General features: G+C 39.5%; 1 protein-coding gene and 1 non-coding gene across 2 annotated transcripts in view; both read right to left on the bottom strand.

The window, feature by feature from the left end:
- Positions 1 to 24,095, bottom strand: part of VMP1 (vacuole membrane protein 1) — a 147,994-nt gene that overhangs the window by 30,424 nt on the left and 93,475 nt on the right. Inside the window, exons 8-10 of the mRNA XM_066262719.1 lie at positions 12,225 to 12,305; positions 9,267 to 9,383; positions 1,907 to 1,968 (exon numbers count right to left, since the gene is read on the bottom strand). Coding sequence (XP_066118816.1) covers positions 1,907 to 1,968; positions 9,267 to 9,383; positions 12,225 to 12,305 — 260 coding nt within the window. The remainder of the gene's footprint in view (positions 1 to 1,906; positions 1,969 to 9,266; positions 9,384 to 12,224; positions 12,306 to 24,095) is intronic.
- TRNAV-AAC (transfer RNA valine (anticodon AAC)) lies at positions 10,186 to 10,261 on the bottom strand. The gene has a single exon. It is a non-coding gene; the product is annotated as a tRNA-Val (tRNA).

The following is a 24,095-nucleotide window of genomic DNA, read 5'->3' as shown; positions in this document are numbered from 1 at the left end:
TCAAGCCAACACTTTCCCACTACTGATCAGTAATACTATTAAATGAAAGAAAATCTCTCTCCTGTAAACACTGAAAAAAATTCTTATATTTAAAAAGTTTCATTTAGTATCTGACAAAATTCACATTCCAGCTGACAGGTAATTTGATTAGTCAAACAAAATAGTCTTTCTTTACTGTTATCAAAGTTAACTCCACAAATTTGCAGCATTACCACCTACAACATGTTAAAACTGATATTCTACAGCAGTGGTCCCCAACTCCCGGCCGTGGACTGGGCCATTTGGTACAGGTGTGCAGAGAAAGAATAAATAACTTACATTATTTCCGTTTTATTTATATTTAAGTCTGAATGATGTTTTATTTTAAAAAAATAACCAGATTCCCTTTGTTACATCTGTCTAAGACTCACTCTTGACGCTTGTCTCAGTCACGTGATACATTTATCTGTCCCACCCTAAAGGACGGTCTGTGAAAATATTTTCTGATGTTAAACCGGTCTGTGGCCCAAAAAAGGTTGAGGACCACTGCTCTACACCCACAAAAATAAAAACTTTGGATAGAAGCCTTTTAAAATGATCTTACTCTGGCTAGGTGGTTCAGTGGCTAGAGCGCTGTCCTGGTGCACTGAGGGTGCAGGTTGGATCCCCAGTCAAGGCACGTATGAGAAGCGATCAATGAGTGCACAAGTGGAACAACAAGTGATGCCTCTCTTTTGCTCTCAAACCAATGGAAAAATTTAAAAAATACATAAAATGGTCTGATTTTTCTCTAGTGAAACAATAGGTTCATAACTGACATATTTGGTAATATTATACCATATCATGTCTTATATAGTGAAATATTAATATTTTATGTAAGGTTTATATTTAAATGCAACTGTGTATCTGGCTAAAGACATATAGTACTGTACTAAAGCATTAATCTGTAATGACACACAGGTCTTTTTTTTTTTTTTTTTTTTACAGGGACAGAGAGAGAGCCAGACAGAGGGATAGAAAGGGACAGACAGGAACAGAGAGAGATGAGAAGCATCAATCATCAGTTTTTCATTGCGACACCGTAGTTGCTCATTGATTGCCTTCTCATATGTGCCACGACCGTGGGCCTTCAGCAGACCGAATAGCCCCCTGCTCGAGCCAGTGACCCTGGCTGGGTCCATGCTAGTGAGCTTTTTACTCAAGCCAGATGAGCCCGCGCTCAAGCTGATAACCCCGGGATCTCGAACCTGGGTCCTTCCTCATCCCAGTTTGACGCTCTATCCACTGCGCCACTGCCTGGTCAGGCGACACACAGGTCTTTAAAGAAAATTCCTTAATTTCTTTGGAGGGGCAATTCCCAACCTCCAAAACTTCTTTTAAATCAAGAATTGGCCTGACCAGGCGGTGGCGCAGTGGATGGAGCATCGAACTGGGACGTGGAAGCCCCAGGTTTGAGATCCCGAGGTCACCAGTTTGAGCGCAGGTTCATCTGGTTTGAGCAAAGCTCACCAGCTTGGGCCCAAGGTCGCTGGCTTGAGCAAGGGGTCACTTGGTCTGCTGTAGCCCCATGGTCAAGGTACATATGAGAAAGCAGTCAGTGAACAACTAAGGTGTTGCACCAAAGAGTTGAAGTTTCTTATCTCTCTCCCTTTCAGTCTGTCCCTAGCTATCCCTCTCTCTGACTCTCTCTCTCTATCAAAAGGAAAAAAAAAAAAGAATTGTATGACTTGATTCATGTTTGGTTTAAAATGAAACTAGGATAATCTGAGCTTTATCTTTCTCTGCTGTAGGCCAGAAAAGCCTTTTTCAATTTAACTATTTTAATAGGGCAAAGATATTTCCTCAAAAACTGAGCTATCACAATAATTTTATTCCACATTTCCTCCCAAACAGTGATATTAATATTAGTCCTTAAAGAATTACTCACCCAATGAAAGCCACCATCTGTTCCACTATGTGTTTGCTGAACGTTATTATAACAAAGATTTTCTGTAAAGAAAACAAGAGTTAAAATAAATATTTCAGTCAAAAAACCCCAAAAATACCAACATAAATTCACAATCCTAATAAAGAGGTGAGGTGCTGCCCTTAATTATAATTTTTAAAAATTCTTTATAGCCTGACCAGGTGGTGGCGCAGTGGATAGAGCGTTGGACTGGGATGTGGAAGGACCCAGGTTCGAGACCCCGAGGTCGCTAGCTTGAGCGCGGGCTCATCTGGCTTGAGCAAAGAGCTCACCAGCTTGGACCCAAGGTCACTGGCTCCAGCAGGGGGTTACTCTGTCTGCTGAAGGCCCACGGTCAAGGCACATGTGAGAAAGCAATCAATGAACAACTAAGAAGTCGCAACGCGCAACGAGAAACTAATGATTGATGCTTCTCATCTCTCCGTTCCTGTCTGTCCCTGTCTATCTCTGCCTCTGTTTAAAAAAAAAAAAAAATTTTCTTTATAAAAAAAATAAGAAACACCATTTGCTACGTATTTTGTATTTTAAAGATGTTTTTGCTTAAGCACAGTTCTAGTCTTACTAGGATACATGACCATGTCTGAGGGAAAAATATGAGTCATGAAACCGAAGACTGCGTGGACATTCCGCACGTTCCGTATATCTTAGAATGGTGTATACAACGGCAGTCGTGGCTTTCCACACAGCTCCTCCACTGAGATGAACGCTGATCAGCCTGGTGACAGGGGTCTAGGCTAAATCTAATCCAGAGGAGTTTGAAAAGACTGTATGTCCTTCATGGATAGTTTTTATCTTTATTTAAAATTTCTTTTTATTGAATTTATTGGGGTGACATTGGTTAATAAAATTATAGTTTTCAGGTGTACAATTCTGTATTATATCATCTGTATATTGAATTGTGCTCACCACCTCAAGTCAAATCTCCTTCCATCACCATCTATCCTATCTCCTACCCTTCTCTACCTTCCCCCCACCTTTCCCTCTTATAATCCCACACTGTTGTCTGTGTCTATAAATTCCTTTTCATGCCTGACCAGGCAGTGGCGCAGTGGATAGAGCATCGGACTGGGACATGGAGGACCCAGGTTCGAGACCCCAAGGTCACCAGCTTGAGCATGGGCTCACTTGGTTTGAACAAGGCTCACCAGCTTGAGCCCACTGGCTCAAGCAAGCGGTCACTCGGTCTGCTATAGCCCCCTGGTCAAGGCACATATGAGAAAGCAATCAATGAACAACTAAGGTGCCACAATGAAGAATTGATGCTTCTCATCCCTCTCCCTTCCTGTCTGTCTGTCCCTCTCTTTGTCACAAAAAAATAAATTTCTTTTCATTGCTGAATCCCTTCACCTTTCTCACCAGCCATCTGACCCCACCCCCTGACAGCTGTCAGTCTGTTCTCCGTATCAATGAGTCTAGTTCTATTTTGTTTATTTTGTTCATTAGATTCCACATGTAAGTGAAATCTTATCTTAAAAATGTTTTAAAAAATATTATTGATTTTAAAGAGAGGAAGGGGGAGGGGGGGGAGAGAGAGAGAGAAACACTGATTTGTTGTTTTACTTTATGTGTTTATTGGTTGATTCCTGCATATGTGGGTCATACCCACAACTGTGGCATATTGGGATAATGCTCTCACCAACTGAGCTACCTGGCCAAGGCCTGAAATCATATTTTCATGGAAAGTTGTTTTTTAAAAATTTTAAGAAGATTTTATTTATTGATTTTAGAGAGGAGAGAGAGAGTCAGAGAGAGAGAAAAGGGGGGAGGAGCAAGAAGCATCAACTCTCATATGTGCCTTGACTAGGCAAGCCCAAAGTTTCAAACCAGTGACCTCAACATTCCAGGTTAATGCTTTTATCCACTGCGCCACCACAGGTCAGGCCTTCCCCCCCCTCTAGATTTTATTGATTTTTGGAGAGAAGGGAGAGAGAAAGAGAAAGAGAAAGAGAGGGAGAGTGAAAAAGAGGGAGAGAAGTGGGAAGCATCTCCTTGTAGTTGCTTCCTGTATGTGCCTTGACAGGGAAAGCCCAGGGATTTGAACTGGAGACCTCAGCATTGCAGATCGACGCTTTATCCACTGCACCAGCACAGGTCAGGACCATAGAAAGCTTTTAAAGAAGGAGTACCATGAAAGTTCCATTCTCAGATCCTGAATGAGCTTGGATGTTCAAGATCAGCATACAAATAAAGGCATCAATAGGTTACAAGGTGGATGATGATTTTATAAACAATGTTACACAAATGGTGTATGAAGATTATGAAGCTAATAAGACTATTATAGATCATTTAGGGAGAAAAGCATTAATACATTGGATTCTAGTATTCATACTAAAAGCCAGTTACTTGGAGCTATAAATCTGCTAAGAAACAGCTAAGGGTTTTATCTCTCAGTGGTCTCACTAACATAAGCTTTCCTCACCATCATTTCTTAACATTCAAAATAAGCCAATGCCCAGATAACTGCATAATTTCATTGCTTAAAGTCAAACCAAGCCTGACCAGGTAGTGGCGCAGTGGATAGAGCATTGGACCGGGATGCAGAGGACTCAGGTTCGAAACCCCGAGGCTGCCGGGTTGAGCACAGGCTCACCAGCTTAAGCAAGGGGTTGCTGGCTTGAGTGTGGGATCACAGACATTGACCCCATGGTCGCTGGCTTGAGCAAGGGGTCAGTTGCTCTGCTGTAGCCCCGCAGTCGAGGCACATATGAGAAAGCAATCAATGAACAACTAAGGTGCCACAACGAAGAACTGATACTTCTCATCTCTCTCCGTTTCTGTCTGTCTGTTCCTATCTGTCCCTGTCTCTGTTTCTTTCTCTCTGTCACAAAAAGAAGAAGAAGAAGAAGAAGAAAATAAAAAACCAAACCCAAGACTTTTTATGTAACAGCTTGAAAATTTACTGTTCTGGGCAAGACATATACGTGTCAGACATTTAAGAACTTAAGTCTTAGCGTCATTCAGGCTGGATGGAGATCTGAGTGGGGCATTCTACCAAGTAAAAGGCACAGACTACTAAACAGTACCGTCGACAGTGTGCAGAGAGGAAACAAGGGGAAGGAGAGAGTAGGAAGAAGACAGATATGGGGATAGGGAACTAACAGTGGCAGAATGAACAAAGAAAAATGTATCTGTAAAAGAAGGTTCTTCAATGGTAAGAAGACTCATAGACAGATTCATTTATTAAATATTTACTGAGTGCTTACTACATGTCAGTGAGCCCAGAGACAAAAATCTGTGTCCTCTCAGAGCTTGTATTCCTGTATATGTGTGTGGTGGTGGGTGGAAAGTAGAAAGCCAATAAACCATACACATCATAAGTGAACTGTATGGGACATGAAGTCGTACATGAGCATGCTCACTTCTCATCTTCTTCATTAGTAATGTTTCTAAGAATCCTTCTACAGGCAGAGGACTTCAACTTGTGCAGTGGAAGTTGTGGGAAATCCTGACCTAACATTATTCGGTGAGCTGATTTGCAACGTTTAGGGGAGGTTTAACAGATAGCAAAATATCAACAAAAAATAACATTATCAAGGAAAGTTGTGTAGTTTAAGCTGATGGGAAAAAGAGAACCAGAAGAGGAGACAAGTTTACTGTGAGATTACAGAAAATCTGTGTATGGTATCTCCTGTTATTTCAGAACTAGTTATAACGTTTATATTACTCATTAATATCGCTTACCGAAGGAATGAGAAATGTTTGTTGCCCTGGGCTACACCTGGATGTACATCAAGTGACGTGCCTTTAGAAAGCACATCTCTCTGATCAAACGGAACACAGAGAACACAGCCTGGGCTCTCAGTTTAGTGAAGGAACTCATATGCTTCCCTTTCAGAAACACAGATGGATTTTAGCTTTCTTTTTTCCCTTCCACACAGAAACAGGAATGAGCTTTAGCTTTCTAGAGTTTGGTTTGTATTCCTGGCCATAGGCATGTATTTTATCTTCTGTAACACTCAGTTCCCCACCTACGAAATACAAATCATAACCACCTCACAGGACTGTCCTGAGATAACCAATGCCAACTGCCTGGCACAGGTCCTGATAAAATAGCAGGCATCAAACAGGTTAGCTTCTTTCCTTAATCATATAAATAATTCATAGTTAAGAAGACAATGCAACAGACTTGGAAAACACTGAACCTGAAGCCAAAAGACTAGGGTTCAAATTCCAGCTGTTACTTACTCTCTCAGGCACTTATTAACCTCTAAGTTTGATAATTACAAAATGGGAGTAATGATTTCTTTATTCCAAGATTATAACAATTAAATTAGATGTCATACACTAAGTGCTTTAAAGTGTGAAGTAGCCCTGGCCGGTTGGCTCAGCGGTAGAGCGTCGGCCTGGCGTGCGGGGGACCCGGGTTCGATTCCCGGCCAGGGCACATAGGAGAAGCGCCCATTTGCTTCTCCACCCCCCACCCCCTTCTTCCTCTCTGTCTCTCTCTTCCCCTCCCGCAGCCAAGGCTCCATTGGAGCAAAGATGGCCCGGGTGCTGGGGATGGCTCCTTGGCCTCTGCCCCAGGCGTTGGAGTGGCTCTGGTCGTGGCAGAGCATCGCCCCCTGGTGGGCAGAGCTTCGCCCCTGGTGGGCGTGCCAGGTGGATCCCGGTCGGGCGCATGTGGGAGTCTGTCTGACTGTCTCTCCCCGTTTCCAGCTTCAGAAAAATACAAAAAAAAAAAAAAAAGTGTGAAGTACTACATAAAAAATAAGCAGTATCAGAACGTCAAAAAAATCTACTGAGGCCTGACCTGTGGTGGCACAGTGGATAAAGCGTCGACCTGGAAATGCTGAGGTCGCCGGTTCAAAACCCTGGGCTTGCCTGGTCAAGGCACATATGGGAGTTGATGCTTCCTGTTCTCTCTCTATCTCTCCTTCTCTCTCTCCCCCTCTCTCTCTAATAAAAATGAATAAAAAAAAAATCTAAAAAAAAAAAGTGAGCAAACTAAAAAAATACAAAAAAAAATCTACTGAGAATGTTCTAAAAAATACTATTTTTGACTATTCTGTAATGAAAGGACTGATAATTTGTATACCCTACCACTACAGGGTACTTTTAGCATAATAAATTTTACTATAATTTATAGAAGATTATTACATAAAACAGGATGCATATGTTTATGGATTCCTAGAGAAGTTGCTGTTATTAAGGGAATTACACAAATATCTTACTTCCAGAAGACTCCCAAAAGCTAAATGAATGTTTCTTTTTTTCCCTCAGAGCTGAAAACATTACGGAAAACATTATCTTCAGATACACTGCAAATAACTTATTACTCACCATAATATTTTGTTTGAAAAATCCTGCTATGATATTTTAAAATCTTTACCAAAGACACAAGCATTCCAATATTAAAGAACCAATATCCATTGAACAGTATATTCCCTGAGGGAGGGAAAACATATCCTTGAAATTCAGAGTGATTATCATGGCAGGAGAGTAGAAGACAGGTTCAACAAATTCATCTCAAATGCCAAAATCTAATATTAGAACCTCGGCAGGTATAAGCAGCTGAAAATTTTCTGTTTCATTCTTCCCTTCTAAGAACTAGAGGTAGAGCAGTGTTAAGAAGAAACTTAGCCTGACCTGAGGTGGTGCAGTGGATAAAGCGTCAACCTGGAAACGCTGAGGTTGCCGGTTCAAAAGCCTAGGCTTGCCTGGTCAAGGCACATATGGGAGTTGATGCTTTCTGCTCCTCCCCCCTTCTCTCTCTCCTCTCTCTCTTTCTTTCTCTCCCCTCTCTATAATGAATAAATAAAATCTTAAAAAAAAAAAAGAAACTTAGGGGATGGATATGTTTTTAATTATTAAGGAATCATACCAGGGCATAGACATTACTCACTGTTCTTGCCTTTCCTTTGGTGAATGCCTCTTTGTTGTAAACCTCATTGATTAAGAAATTCTTTCCAGGTTAATTTTATTTTATTCTGGTGAGATTTGCCCTTAGAAGGAAACAATTCACATCACAGTCCTAAAAGCACATATCCACTTCCCCTCATTAAATTGTTAGTCTCTTTTCTCTCCTTTATTCATGTAGTATATACCAGTATTCAACCGATGTGCCACAAGAATTTTTAAAACATGCAATACCTGACTATCTAGCCAGGGGCACTGACTTCTTTTGCCTTAAGATTGTCAAATAAGAAAATGACAACAGCCAACACAACAATAGCTATCTGGTATGAATGAATCAAATGTTTTATCTTGTTTTTTTGGCAGATCGTTAAAAAATATATTTTTTGGTGTGCTGCAGAATTTTAATAATTAGTTCATGTGCACCATGAGATGAAAAAAGTTGAAAATAGCTGGTATATATTAAAGGTTTTGTTAAGAATGGCTTTAAAGGCTAGCAGATTTCACTTCTCTAACCACAACCCACATCTTTTTGCCTCTTCAGGGACCCTTTTCTTCCCCATTCCCCCCAACACTAACATCTGTCTGGTTTTCTGAAAGGATACTGGTATCTTGAGAGGAAGTGTTATATACAGTGTGTGAGAGAAAAGTAGAATTAGTGAAAGGCAATATTCTCTCAGCTCATGGCTAGTAAAGATACACTGTTCAGACTATATACTATATGTGAAAATGATGTGCATTTTCCTATATGGGAACACTTTTTTATTTGGTAAAAGTCCTGGATAGCCTAAATAGGCGGTGGCACAGTGGACGGAGCATTGGACTGGGACACAGAGGACCCAGGGTTGAAAGCCTGAGGTCGCCAGCTTGAGCGCAAGCTCAACTGTCTTGAGTGCAGGCTCACCAGCTTGAGCACAGGGTCACTGGCTTGAGCATGTATGTGATCATAGACATGACCCCATGGTCGCTGGCTTGAGCCCAGAGATTGCTGGCTTGAAGCCCAAGTCGCTGGCTTGAGCAAGGGGTCACTCACTCTGCTGTAGTCCCCTGGTTAAGGCACATACGAGAAAGTAATCAATGAACAACCAGGGTGCTGCAACGAGGAATTGATGCTTCTCATCTCTCTCCCTTTCTGTCTGTCCCTGTCTGTCCCTTTTTCAGTCTCTCTGTCACCAAAAAAAGAAAAAGTCCCGGATAAAAAGTGAAATTAAAGAAAGAGATGAAGGAACAAAGGTAGAAAGAAAGAAGGAAAGAAAAGAAAGAGAAAAATGATAAAGAGGCACAATTTTCCAACAGGGAAAGGGAAAACCTGCCCCAAATTTGCTACTCTTTAAATGACATGGTTAAAAACCTAAGCAAGCTGCCAACCAAAATAAGCAAAACCCAAATCTTAACACCTTGGAAGTATGTTTCAGCGCCTTTTAATGGGCTCAGCATCATTAGGCAGGGGATAAGATGAAATAATTACCTGAATATGCATTTTAATTATTGCTTTTCCAATCAAGGTGGCACCAAAGAAAGTCCAAAAAGGTACAAGAAAGTGTCCACATGTTATTCCAGCCAGATCAAATAGAGGATTTGGAATCTGTTTAAAAAAAAAAAGTTAAAATGAAACTTCCATATGTAATCCAAAGAACAGTTCAGTTTTACCATCTCTATGTAAACCCTACTCACACTGTACAGAGAGGTAAGGTTCCTTAATCAGTACTAGACTGTTCAGAAGGTTAGGCAAGTATTCTAATGTGTCAATTAACTGGGTCTCACATTCATCCCAGGCTATTGTTCAGTCTACTCAGAGCAAACCAACTTTCCTTTTGCTTGTATTGTTTATGGCTAATGTCCCATAAATATAGTTTTTTTTTCTATCGCATTAGAAGTGGATAAAGTCAATGGATCAACAGAAATTACTACCATCCACTAGATACTTGGCTATTTGGTAGCTGTTGTCTAAGGTGAGGTATAAATGATAAAAAACCTTAAGATTATTTTAGTAGTTACTACAGCTGGAAAATCCTTAGCCTGAAATAAGAATATTATCTAGAAACTGCTCACGCCTATAGCAAACATTCTTGTAAGTCCACAAATACATTTCTAGGTGCATGTACTTTTACTTCTTTTTTTTTTTTGGTATTTTTCTGAAGTGAGAAGCAAGGAGGCAGAGAGACAGACTCCCACATGCGCCCGACCAGGCATGCCCCTAGGGGGCGATGCTGTGCCCATCTGGGGCGTTGCTCTGTTGCAACTGGAGCCATGGAGGCAGAGGCCATGGAGCCATCCTCAGCACCGGGGCCAACTTGGCTCCAATGGAGCCTTGGCTGCGGGAGGGGAATAAAGAGATAGAAAGGAGAGGGGGAGGGATGGAGAAGCAGATGGGTGCTTCTCCTGTGTGCCCTGACTGGGAATCAAACCCAGAACATCCGCATGTTGGGCCGACACTCTACCACTGAGCCAACTGGCCAGGGCATTGTGCTTTTACTTCTCAATACTTGTATTTTATTTTGTAAGAGCTCAAGGCTGTAGGGTTGTGTGATATATTTTAGAAAGAAAATCAAGTGTGAAAATATACGAGCACTGATTCAGATGTTTTGAATACACAGTCCCAGACAAAAAAGTGATTTACAATAAATACCTTTTCCAAATATTCCCACATTTCAAGAATGCTAAATGACATTTCATATAAAAATGCAAAGAAACCACAAGCTGTTTTTGCGTACTTCATCCGTGTTTCTCCCATGGAAGTACTCTGTCCTTTTGGCTATCGGCGCTGAACCATTTCTAAGTTAATTAATTTACATAATTTCACTTTTGAACTTTCACAGACAAGCCCAGTTATTTATTAGATATTTGTGACATATTTCCTTTTAAAAACAGTGTCATGACTAAATTAGAATTCAAGTATTCTTTTGTTAGTAACACTTGGATTTAATAACTCAGTTTTGTTTTTCCCATCCAAATTCAAAGCCTTTATGCATTTCCATCTGTCTGACAATCATGTAATAACAATACTATTTCAGAGCCTTACAAGTATCATTTCTTGTATTTTTTCATGTGAATATTACAACCCCATGAATTACAATTTTAATTGTTCTCTTTTTTACCAGGCTCCACCTTACACAAGAGCGTGAATGCCCAATCATCACGCTTATGAGCTACAAAAGTGTCCACATATATTATCTAAATCCTCACATTAGTCTTTGCTGTGATGGTCTTATTGCCTCATTTTGAAAATTAAAAACCTAGGGCTCAAAGAGTGGTTAGTCATGTCTCAAAGGAGACATGACTGGTTTAGGAACTCAAGCAAGCCTGACTCCAAAGACAATTCTTTCCACTATATCACACACAACACACTATAAATTGCCCAAATAGTTAAGATCAAACTGTGATAAAAAGAAAAGTTAGATTATGAAAATTTCTAGTAATGTCAAGGTCAAAAGACAGTAATTCAGACACATGTATATTTTAGATTATCTCCAGATGTTGATATCAGATTAAAAGTTTTAGTACAAAATGATCTCCCTTTTGGCCATTTGCTTTGTTAAGGGGTGAAAAGGTGGTACTCAAAGATGTATTAATGTTCTAGTATGTAATAGATAAAATAGCTATGTGTGAGTCAACCATAACTTTGTAAATTTTACTTATAACGGTAGCTTTTATCAAAGCAACTAGGTGCACCCAGTTATTCTGGCCAAATCCACCACTGAATTACCAACAATTGTGTAAAGGCAACCAAAGAAAACTTGGATCAAAATGCTCCATTTCAAATGTAATTGCTTCTATTACACATATGAGACCAGGGTAAACACTAACTCATCAAAGAATGTCAATTTTACAAATCTGCATTTTGAGGCATTAAGTTAAAAAAATTTTTTCAATTACAACTTACATTCAGTATCATTTTCTATTAGTTTCATGTGTACAGTATAGTGGAAATATTAACTCTTTGACATAAAGAGCTTCTTAGTTCACTGTAGCCAAAGATGCCCTTAACTTTGTCACGATGTTCCAATTATCTAACTAGGTATTAATGTCACTTAAGACAGGTTTTATACAAATTCTTCTTTATAACTAATGCTTGAAACTTTGGAAAAAGACTACTTATCCATAACTCGGGAAAGAATGAGGTCATTGTTATTTGGTTCAATGCACTTCATTATAAATTCTTCATGGGAAGGATGGATTTTGTCTCCTTTGTTCTTAGTGAATCAGGCCATTTAGGTCTGAAGTCATCATGACATGATGAAATGCTTAAAAGTCAATAAACAAAATATAAACTTATCTACCAGAAAACAGCTCATCTGATGAGTAAGATGAATTATTAATAAAATTGCATACCCGTTAAAAGTGATAGCACTATTATTCATTTAGGCATGTATCTTTAAAAATAAATTGGATCAATATATGAACCTAACATTTATTGGATACTTACTGAAGCACAGGCCAAAATTCCAAAAAATCCAACCTTCTGTACTAGGTTTTGAACTGCTAGCTTAGCCCGGGAAGCAAAGTCCTGTATAGAAGAAGGATATCAAAACATTAATGAAAAGAACGAAGATGAAGGAAAGATGACTATAGAATTTATAATATTAAATATCTCATGATCTGAAAGCATTAATTTAATAACTAGGATGAATTATTTTAAAAAATTACAGGTTGCACTGGAAACCATGCAAATAAAATCTTGATAGAACATTAATTACATTCTTAATGATAAGCTTATACCAGATTTCAAGAATAAGCCAAAACGTTATTTTATTTTATTTTTTAGCTAGGGATGAACAAAATATTATAAACTAACCATGAACCAACTCACTCTTTTGGAAATACTAGCCTACCATATTTATCTATTTCTCTTTCCTTCTATAGTTTGCCAGACTCATTTCCTGATTAACATCAGGGTAAGAAATCATAGGATTTTTCAAAATAGCCAATGAAGACACCTGTGCTGATCAGTAGCCAGAAGATGGAAAAAAAAGTTAATATGGCAATAACTAAGCATTCATTACACTTGAAAACAAAATAGCATTCTTCATTTGCACAACTTGTGCTAGTTTTTTTTTAAAAAAAATTCATTTTAGAGAGGAGAGACAGAGAGAGAGAAAGAGAGACAGAAGTAGGGGGATGAGCAGGAAGCATCAACTCCCATATATGCCTTGACCAGGCAAGCCCAGGGTTTTGTGTTTTTTTTAAACAATCTTCCCCCCCCCCCCCCCACAGGGACAGAGAGAGTCAGAGAGAGGGGATAGATTGGGACAGACAGAAAGGAACGGAGAGAGATGAGAAGCATCAATCATCAGTTTTTCACTGCGCATTGCAACACCTTAGTTGTTCATTGATTGCTTTCTCATATGTGCCTTGACCGCGGGGCCTTCAGCAGGCCGAGTAACCCCCTGCTCGAGCCAGCGACCCTGGGTTCAAGCTGGCGAGCTTTTTGCTCAAGCCAGATAAGCCTGCGCTCAAGCTGGCAACCTCAGGGTCTTGAACCTGGGTCCTCCGCATCCCAGTCCGACGCTCTATCCATTGCGCCACCGCCTGGTCAGGCAAGCCCAGACTTTTGAACCAGCAACCTCAGCATTCCAGGTGGATGCTTTATCCACTGCACCATCACAGGTCAGGTTGTGCTAGTATTTATAAAATGTTTTCACATTTTACTTCAGCCTTTCAAACTAGTGAACTCAGCTTTCCAGATCAGCGCTTTATCCACTGTACCACCACAGGTCAGTTTTACTTCAGCCTTTCAATAATCCTTGGATATAGACAGTGCAGATTCTTCAGTCTCTAAAATCATGCTCTTTTTGTTTCTCTGCTGCTACTTCCAATGCTGAAACGTGCATTTGGCTGGCTAGTTTAGTTACACAATTTTCTTCTTCCAGCATGTTGCTGCTACAATTTTATATATTATATGTATAAATTTTTCCCTTTATTTTTATTTATTTATTTAATTTAATTTTTTTTTTTTTTTTGTATTTTTCTGAAGCTGGAAACGGGGAGAGACAGTCAGACAGACTCCCACATGCGCCCGACCGGGATCCACCTGGCACGCCCACCAGGGGCCACGCTCTGCCCACCAGGGGGCGATGCTCTGCCCCTCTGGGGCGTCGCTCTGCGACCAGAGCCACTCTGGTGCCTGGGGCAGAGGCCAAGGAGCCATCCCCAGCGCCCGGGCCATCTTTGCTCCAATGGAGCCTTGGCTGCGGGAGGGGAAGAGAGAGACAGAGAGGAAGGAGGGGGTGGGGGGTGGAGAAGCAAATGGGCACTTCTCCTATGTGCCCTGGCCGGAAATCAAACCCGGGTCCCCCGCATGCCAGACCGACGCTCTACCGCTGAGCCAACCGGCCAGGGCCTTTCCCTTTATTTTTAATTTTTAAATTTTTCTTAAGTGAGAAGTGGAGAGGCAGAGGCAGCCTTCCACATGTGTCCCGACCAAGTTCCACTCGGCAAGCCTACTATGGGGAGAAACTTTGCCCATCTGGGGCCATTGCTATGTTGCTCAGCAAACAAGCTATTTTATAAGCACCTGAGGTGAGGCCATGGAGCCATCTTCAGTGACTGGGGCCAACTTGCTCCAGCTGAGCCATGGCTGTGGGAGGAGAAGAGAGAGAGGGGAGAGGGAACAGAGGGGTAGAGAAGCAGATGGTCACTCCTCCTGTGTGCCTTTATAGGGAATTGAACCTGGGACATCCACACGTGGGGCCGAGGCTCTACTACTGAGTCAACCGGCCAGGGCCTGTATACATTTTTCTTAGAAATATCAATCTGAAATTTGACTATAATTTTTTTCTGATTTTGAAATGGTATATATATCATCAAAATTTCAATAAAAATAATGTACTTTTTGCTCCATAAGACGCAAAAAGTGGAGGGGAAAATGCCCATGCATCTTATGAAGCAAAAAATACGGTATTTTATTAAGTATTTTAACACACCATTTGCTTCAGAATATTTTTTTTCTTATTTTCTTCCTTAAAACCCTAGGAGTGTCTTATGGTCAAGTGCGTCTTATGGATTGAAAAATATGTTAATTAATATGGTAAAGAATATTAGCTAATGTGTAAATGTTTTTCCAAAAAGTATTCACATCATAGAATCTCTTCCTCCCTCTTATGTTCAATACTCTAACAGGCAACAATCTTATAGAAATGTCAGAATATAAAAAATAGAAAGTTCCTTCATAGAACAGGAACACAATTTCAAGCACTTCTCTAATCCATGAAGTTGTGTATTCCCATTAAAAAAAACAAAACAGAAAATCTTTAACAAATAATATGTAGAATAACCTATCAAATTATCATAACATTAAATAGTAAAAATTTTAAAATAATACCTTATTTCTAATTACTTATTAAGGATGGTGAGAAAGTCAAAGGAATTCAGCCAATAAGGTATATGTATTTTAAAAGATATTAACAGTCAATATAAACACTTTTGAGTTCAAGTATATATGCTTTCAAAGTTAATCATTAACTAAATTCTACAATGCAATTTTGTTACTTTACAGTTTATTTCCAAAGAGAGAACTTTTATTTTTTCAGTAAGTCATTATATTAGATTTAGTATTTTTAAACAACTGAACTACTATAGTAAAGAGGACTTTCTTTTTTCATTCAGGTTTCTAACTGAAGAAGTAATTTTTTCCCCTTAAATTAATTATTGTATTAAGAACAAAATGTTGATTTTACTAGTTTAAAAACTGTTTAAGAATATATAATAAAATCATTTTTCCAAAATAACATATTTAAAAAAATTATACTTGTTTATTTTAAATATTTTACTCAATCCAAATTATTAAACTTGTAATTTACTAGAAGCACTAAATAAAAACTGGTAAGTCATAACGGAAAAAAAGTGTTTTGAGTTTTAAAAATATCAAATAATACTATTACATTATAAATTGGTTATAAGATTTTCAAATGTAGGCCTAAGAATCAAAAATACACATTCAGTAAATGCCTTTTTTTTTTGCATTTTTCTGAAGCTGGAAACAGGGAGAGACAGTCAGACAGACTCCCGCATGCACCCGACCGGGATCCACCCGGCACACCCACCAGGGGCGATGCTCTGCCCGCCAGGGGGCGATGCTCTGCCCATCCTGGGCGTCGCCATGTTGCGACCAGAGCCACTCTAGCGCCTGAGGCAGAGGCCACAGAGCCATCCCCAGCGCCTGGGCCATCTTTGCTCCAATGGAGCCTTGGCTGTGGGAGGGGAAGAGAGAGACAGAGAGGAAGGCGCGGCAGAGGGGTGGAGAAGCAAATGGGCGCTTCTCCTGTGTGCCCTGGCCAGGAATCGAACCCGGGTCCTCCGCACGCTAGGCCGACGCTCTACCGCTGAGCCAACCAGCCAGGGCCAGTAAATGCCTTTTTAAATAGCTTTTAATATCTTTTTATAAAAAATCTATGCTAATAAAAGGCAAGATGGTACTCAATTACTAAGTAAAAAAAAAGAAAACTATACAAATTTTATTTTAAAAACAATATACTTTTAATAAATGTATTTTTCAAGTCAGATATATGTGGGAACATTTTTTTCTGTCACGGGATTTATGTACTCTTCAATATATAAAATTATAGAAAATTAGATTTTTGCTTAAAATGGTATAAACAAGATGATGCTGTTTCTTTAAAAAAATTTTTTTCTCCCAGTTAAAACTGACGTACAATATTATAGGTGTCCTGTTTCTTTTTGTCTTAATTTCAAGATTTTAAATCTTATATTTATTTAAACCAGGCAATGGTGGTAGTGTCATCATTTAAAATTGATGGTATTTTCCTTCCAGACACACACACATTCACATTTACATTGGAAAATAGGTATAACTATACCAACTGGTTTATATAAAAAAATGATTAAACATTATACAGATCACCTAATATACAAAATAATAAAAATATTTAAGCCTTCAGAGGTTCAAGGAATCATGTTTTTAAAAACATTCTGAGACTAAGGAGCCATTTCATCCCTTTGGGGCAGAATCTCTTTACTCAACAGAAATTAGACAAAAACAAATGAAAATAGACTCCTTGTTGTTTTGGATGCCTGGCCGCCGTCATCACTTACTCTTAACAGGGCTTCAAGAATTCTTGAGGGAAAAGAGTTTCTGTATCTAAATAAGTGAAATAGAAACCTCACTTAACCATTTTCTTTTCTAAAATTATTTTTTAGCTGACATATCGTACAAGGAAAACTAATAGTTCAGTGTCTTTTTAAGGGAGAGTTTTTACTTTTTTAAAAAGTCTGAAAGTCATGTACTGAAATAGATTTCCTAAATCTTATTCTGTGTTTCACACACACGCACACAGTGACTAGGCTGCTTTCGGTTCCTATAATTTGTTGTCCTGGTCTTTCACAGTATTGTTAGAATTAAAGTTACATTTATACATTAAACTGCCCATGAACATTTATTTAAATTAAACTAATATGAAGTCTGCACAGCTGTTTTCTTTACAAAAAACCAACAGTAACAGGATATGCAGCTCAAGGAAGTACTGAAGTTTTTCCTTGCCAATGTAATTAACACAAACTCAGAGAATCACTGCATTAGTATTTACACCAAATCTAAAATATTTTACAATAGTAAACATGAACCCAACCATATATATTTTTTATTTTAAACTTACTTTACTTTAAAGGCATATATTCAAAACTTACTGATAAGGCTTCAGAGGCTTTATTAATATAATTTTATTGAAAACATCACTTTTATTGTCTAAAAAGTTCTACATGTAGTTGTACTTTCCTTGTTTGTTGCTCTGTAGTTTTAAAACTTCTTTATTTTTTTAAACAACTTGGTACTTTTTCATTATTTGTGTAATTTTTTTTATTTGTGTAATTTGACAGCTCTTTGTTATGTTGATTTTAAAATAACATTGTCTACACATTAAAATATTTATAGTTTCACCTGCTTTAAAAAGAGTGAATTGTACTGTGGGTATATTATTTGACAATAAACCCAAATAATCAATACACACATCTAAAACCAGCAAAACACTCCTCCTTTACTAAAGTTTAAAAGAACCATTTCAAACAAAATTTGCTATTCTTTTCAGGCCATCAAATAAAATAAATAAGCCAAGAAAAAATATGCACCAATAATAAACAATATTTTAAAGAAGTTTAAAAAAATTGTTAGGTATTCAATATTCAAATAAAATATAAAAGGAAACTAACATTTCATTTTAATGGTTCTGGTCTGTTTATGGGAACAATGTAGTAGTTTTAACTTGATTACTTCCTCAATTGTTATTTTTCATTTTTAAAAAATCTGTACAACTAAAACCAAATTCCTTTTAATAGTTTCATTTCTCTGGATTCACATTTCACAACGTTTACCTATTTCACAATTTAAATGCTTGTGAGGAAAGTTTCAATCTCTAGCATGCATTTATAATTAGTTATCACATATCACTTTCTACTTTTTAAAAATAAACAAAATACAAGTAAATAAAATTATCTTTCAGACTCCCACTGATAGAGATTGTATATGTAACCAAACATGCTTCTGAAAGTTAGAATGAGAGTCACTAGGAGTATTTCCCAATGACTACAAGAAGACAGATGAAGAAAAATTAAGTCCTTATCACAAAGAGTTCAAGGATTAGTAACAAATAATAATAATAATCAACCACACAAAGCCTTCAAGTATGAATATTCTGCATTACTTTTGCTTCACATTTCTTTTTCCTAAGAAATATATTTATAATTATGGGTATAATTAGCTTTTAAAATATTAATCTTTGAATCTAAAGATGTCAACTTGGATCTAAATATATGAAATAATATTTATCTTCAAATGGCAATGGCAATGTTTCATTTTCATAAGTGACCACATGAAATTTCAAGATCTCTTTAAAAGTAACAGAAAGTTGTTATACATGTAAACAGATGCAATATTATTGGAGATAAATATGTATTTGCTTAATAGTCTTAAGTTAGTTTGAGTTGACCTATTACCATCAATGTAATGGTAAATGTTCAGCAATTTTATAAATTGTCTGCCTTCTTAACCTATTATATTATATATGTTAAAACTGCTGAAATGCTCTTCTTGGGGTTGGAATTAAAAATGGATCCACAGTCAATATTATAAACCACAGAGAAACTGTTGCAATAATAATTCCCTGTGTGTAAGGGGAATTTATGTTAAAATATATGGTATACTGTGAAAAAATGGAGCTAAATAGTAATAATGACAATGTTATAAGCTGTTTCAGTATCAAGGACAAGCATTCTGAAATACTAACTTTATATTAAGATCCCAATAAACACATAATTATTTTCTATAATGAAATCATTCCACATGATAAATCACACAATTAAAGGGTAACAGTTAATTCTCATCTTTATGGGAAGTACAATGAAACATAACTCATAATCTTTAAATTTTTCTCCTCTTAAAAACAGACTGAAGCCTGACCTGTGGTGGCGCAGTGGATAAAGCGTTGACCTGGAATGCTGAGGTTACCGGTTCGAAACCCTGGGCTTGCCTGGTCAAGGCACATATGGGAGTTGATGCTTCCTGCTCCTCCCCCCTTCTCTCTCTCTCTCCTCTCTAAAAATGAATAAATAAAAAAAAAAAAAAAAAAAAAAACAGACTGAAAAAAAAAAGACTAAAATGTGTCTTAATTACAATTTTCTACCCATTATCAGAGCTCTTTATGAGTTATTTTCATATAAAAATGTAAAGCATTAATTCACTGAATTCAGGGCAAATAAAATACTTTTACTGTTGATTTCCTCACCAGTGTCATTTATGTAATTGTTATGCTTTAGTATTGTATATTTGAGTGTTCTCCTTTAAATGTAGTATATTTGCAAAAGAGTTACACATCATTTATTCTGTTTTTTAGTTAGAAGGACTCAAACACACTTATAAAATGAAAATTATTAGGAAATAAACTCTAGGATAAGAAGAAAAAGTAGAGATAATAACTTGAAAATAAAAAGTGATTGTGATAGGAAATAATTTTAAATTTAGTACCGATAGAATGCTGGATTACAAAATGTACACACATTTGCCAAAAAAATAGTAATCAGGACAGGGTTGTGCAACTTGTTCTGAAAGTGAAATGTTTTAATATCCAATTTATGGCTTTTACATGATTAAATCAGAAATGATCACTGAAATTTAAATAAATCAGGGCAAAATTCTATAATAGTGTATATAGAATACATCACATTAACACATTTCTAAAAAGCAAAGCAAAGAAATTTATTCTGAAAAAAACTTGGAGATTGAGAAGTTTTAAGAGATTCAGAGTTCTGAATCAAGATGGTGACACAGAATTCCTCCTACGAACAAGCTGAATATACAGCTGCATAATGAACAATTACCTCTGAAAGAAATCCAGAATCTAGCTGAGTGATTCCTAGACTGATGCTCCGACTTTTTTGTGGCTGCCACCCAGGGGCCATATCCCTTGATAGCCTGGCTCTGGTGGCTAGTGGGGCTTATGTTCCTATGCTCAAGGGATGGTAGCACACAGAGAAACAACAGTTCTTAGCTGGCTATTCCCCCAGGGCTCAGTGCAGAGAGAGCAAAATGAAATGCCTGTTTTCTAGTCTTCCTCTGAAAGTGGTATATTTGCATACTTTAAAATTTGCTGTGCTTTGATTGGATAGGTTGGTTGGTTAAAGCATCATCCCAGTATCAAAGGCTGTTGGTTCAATTCTCACTCAGGGCACATACAGAAACAAAACGATGTTTCTGTCTCTCTCTTTCCTTTTCTAAAATCAGTAAGGAAAAAACAAATGAAAAAACAAAAAAATTTTAAAAAATTTGCTGTCTGAAGATCCATCTTCCAATCAGATTGTATCTAGGAGCTGATTAGGCCACTCCTCTTTGGGACACTGACAGGTCTCATCCTCAACTATTGGGAAACATTAAAAACAAAGACAATAGGCCTGACCCATGGTGGTACAGTGGATAAAGTATTGATCTGGAACACTGACATCACTAGTCAGAAACCCTGGGCTTGCATGGTCAAGGCACATATGGGAGTTGATGCTTCCTGATCTTCCCCCCTTCTTTCTTTCTCTCTCACTCTCCTCTCTAAAAATAAAAAAATAAAACCTTAAAAAAAATGACAATAGACAATCACAAAGGATTGAAAGACAACAAAGAGCTAAGGCAGAGTTGAAGGATAAGGATCATCTCCTATAGGAGGCCACTCCTTAAGAGTGGGAGATTTGGCTATTTTACCTAATGCATGGAAACAATACAGAGTGAGCCATGGAAAATGAAACAAAGAAATATGTTCCAAAGAAATAAACAAGATAAAGTCTTAGAAAAATATCTTAATGAAATGAAGATAAGTGATTAATATCAGAATTCAAAATAATGGCCATAAACATGGTCACTGAGGTCAAAAGAACAAAGCATGAATCTGACCAAGTGGTGGTACAATGGAGAGAGTGTCAACCTGGGATGCTGAGGAAACAGGATTGAAATTCTGAGGTCACTGGCTTGAGCATGGGCTCATCTGGCTTGAGTGTAGGCTCATCAGCTTGAATGCAGGGTCGCTGGTTTGAGCATGGGATCACAGACATGACCCCATGGTCAGTGGTTTGAGCCCAAAGGTCACTGGCTTGCAGCCCAAGGTTGTAGGCTTGAACCCAAGGTTGCTGGCTTGAGCAAGAGGTCACTGGCTCAGCTGGAGCACCTCAGTCAAAACACACATGAAAAAGCAATCAATGAACAACTAAGGAGCCACAACTATGAGTTGATTCTTCTCATCTCTCTCCCTTCCTGTCTCTCTCTTAAAAAAAAAAAAAGACAGGCCCTGGCCGGTTGGCTCAGCGGTAGAGCGTCAGCCTGGCGTGTGGGGGACCCGGGTTTGATTCCCGGCCAGGGCACATAGGAGAAGCGCCCATTTGCTTCTCCACCCCCCCTCCTCCCTCCTCTCTGTCTCTCTCTTCCCCTCCCGCAGCCAAGGCTCCATTGGAGCAAAGATGGCCCGGGCGCTGGGGATGGCTCCTTGGCCTCTGCCCCAAGCGCTAGAGTGGCTCTGGTCACGGCAGAGCGACGCCCCGGCCCCTGGTGGGCGTGCCGGGTGGATCCCGGTCGGGCGCATGTGGGAGTCTGTCTGACTGTCTCTCCCCGTTAAACCCAGCTTCAGAAAAATACAAAAAAAAAAAAAAAGACAAAGCATGAACAAAGTAAGAATTTCAACAAATAAAAAATATAAGAATAGCCCTGGCCGGTTGGCTCAGCGGTAGAGCGTCGGCCTAAGTGCGGAGGACCCGGGTTTGATTCCCAGCCAGGGCACACAGGAGAAGCGCCCATTTGCTTCTCCACCCCTCCGCCGCGCCTTCCTCTCTGTCTCTCTCTTCCCCTCCCGCAGCCAAGGCTCCATTGGAGCAAAGATGGCCCGGGCGCTGGGGATGGCTCTGTGGCCTCTGCCTCAGGCGCTAGAGTGGCTCTGGTCGCAACATGGTGACGCCCAGGATGGGCAGAGCATCGCCCCCTGGTGGGCAGAGCATCGCCCCTGGTGGGCGTGCTGGGTGGATCCCGGTCGGGCGCATGCGGGAGTCTGTCTGACTGTCTCTCCCTGTTTCCAGCTTCAGAAAAATGCAAAAAAAAAAAGAATATCCCATACATAAGTACATATGTGAAGAGTACAGTAACTGAACTCGAAAACTCAATAGAAGGGTTCAATAGTAGACTAGATAAAGCAGAATAAAGAATCAGCAAACATGGCCCTGGCCAGTTGGCTCAGTGGTAGAGCGTCGGCCTGGCATGCAGGAGCCCCGGGTTAGATTCCCGGCCAGGGCACACAGGAGAAGCGCCCATCTGTTTCTCCACCCCCTCCCCTTCTCCTTCCTCTCTGTTTCTCTCTTCCCCTTCCCACAGCCGAGGCTCCATTGGAGCAAAGATGGCCCGGGCGCTGAGGATGGCTCTGTGGCCTCTGCCTCAGGTGCTGGAATGGCTCTGGTTGCAACAGAGCGATGTCCCAGATGGGCAGAGTGTCGCCCCCTGGTGGGTGTGCCGGGTGGATCCCGGTCGGGTGCATGTGGGAGTCTGTCTGACTGCCTCCCCGTTTCCAACTTCAGAAAAAAAAAAATCAGCAAACATGAAGACAAGGAAGTACAGATCCTCCCATCAGAGGAGCAAGAAGAAAAACCAGTGAAAATCAGTGAAGATAGCTTAAGAAACTTATGAGAAAACATCAAGAGAAAGTATATTTATATTATAGGAATCTCATAAAATAAAATAATAAATAATAATAAGAGAGAGAGTGAGAGAATCAAGAAAACTTATTTGAAGAACAATGGCTGAAAACTTCCCTATCTTGATGAAGAGTCAGGAACCCCAGAGTTCCAAAAAAGATTAATCTAAAGATATCCACAGCAAGACATTATAATTAAATTGTCAAAAGTTAAAGACAAGAAAAGAATCTTAAAGGCAGGAAGAGAAAAACAACATGTTACAATGCTACAAATAAGGGACCTCCTAAGACAATAAGTAAAATTTCAACAATTTGTGTGTGTGTCAGAGACAGAGAGAGGGACAGACAGGAAGGGAAGAGATAAGAAGCATTAATTCTTTGTTGTGGCACCTTAATTGTTCATTGATTGCTTTCTCATATCTGCCTTGACCCGGGGTAGGAGGGAGGCTACAGCAGACCGAGTGACCTCTTGTTCAAACCAGATGAGCCGGCGTTCAAGCTAGCGACCTCAAGGTTTTGAACCTGGGTTCTCTGCGTCCCAGTCCAACACTCTATCCACTGCGCCACCACCTGGTCAGGCTCAACAGAAATTTTTAAAAAAGATTTTATTTATTTATTAATTTTTTTAGAGAGGGGCAAGAGAGAAAGAGAGAGAGAAAGAGAAGGAAGGGAGCAGGAAGCATCAACTCCCGTATGTGCCTTGACCAGGCAAGCCGGGGTTTCGAACTGATGATCTTAGCATTCCAGGTTGATGCTTCATCCACTGCGCCACCACAGGTCATGCACAACAGAAATTTTTGAAAGACAGAAGGCCCTGGCCGGTTGGCTCAGCGGTAGAGTGTCGGCCTAGCGTGCGGAGGACTCGGGTTCGATTCCCGGCCAGGGCACACAGGAGAAGCACCCATTTGCTTCTCCACCCCTCCGCCGCGCTTTCCTCTCTGTCTCTTTCTTCCCCTCCCGCAGCCAAGGCTCCACTGGAGCAAAGATGGCCTGGGTGCTGGGGATGGCTCTGTGGCCTCTGCCTCAGGCACTAGAGTGGCTCTGGTCGCAACATGGCGATGCCCAGGATGGGCAGAGCATCGCCCCCTGGTGGGCAGAGCGTCGCCCCTGGTGGGCGTGCCGGGTGGATCCCAGTCGGG

The sequence above is a fragment of the Saccopteryx bilineata genome, chromosome 2 (assembly GCF_036850765.1).
Source record: "Saccopteryx bilineata isolate mSacBil1 chromosome 2, mSacBil1_pri_phased_curated, whole genome shotgun sequence".
NCBI classification, from domain to species: domain Eukaryota; kingdom Metazoa; phylum Chordata; class Mammalia; order Chiroptera; family Emballonuridae; genus Saccopteryx; species Saccopteryx bilineata.
The sequence above is the reverse complement of the archived record's forward strand: the minus strand, read 5'-3'. Positions and strand labels throughout refer to the sequence as shown.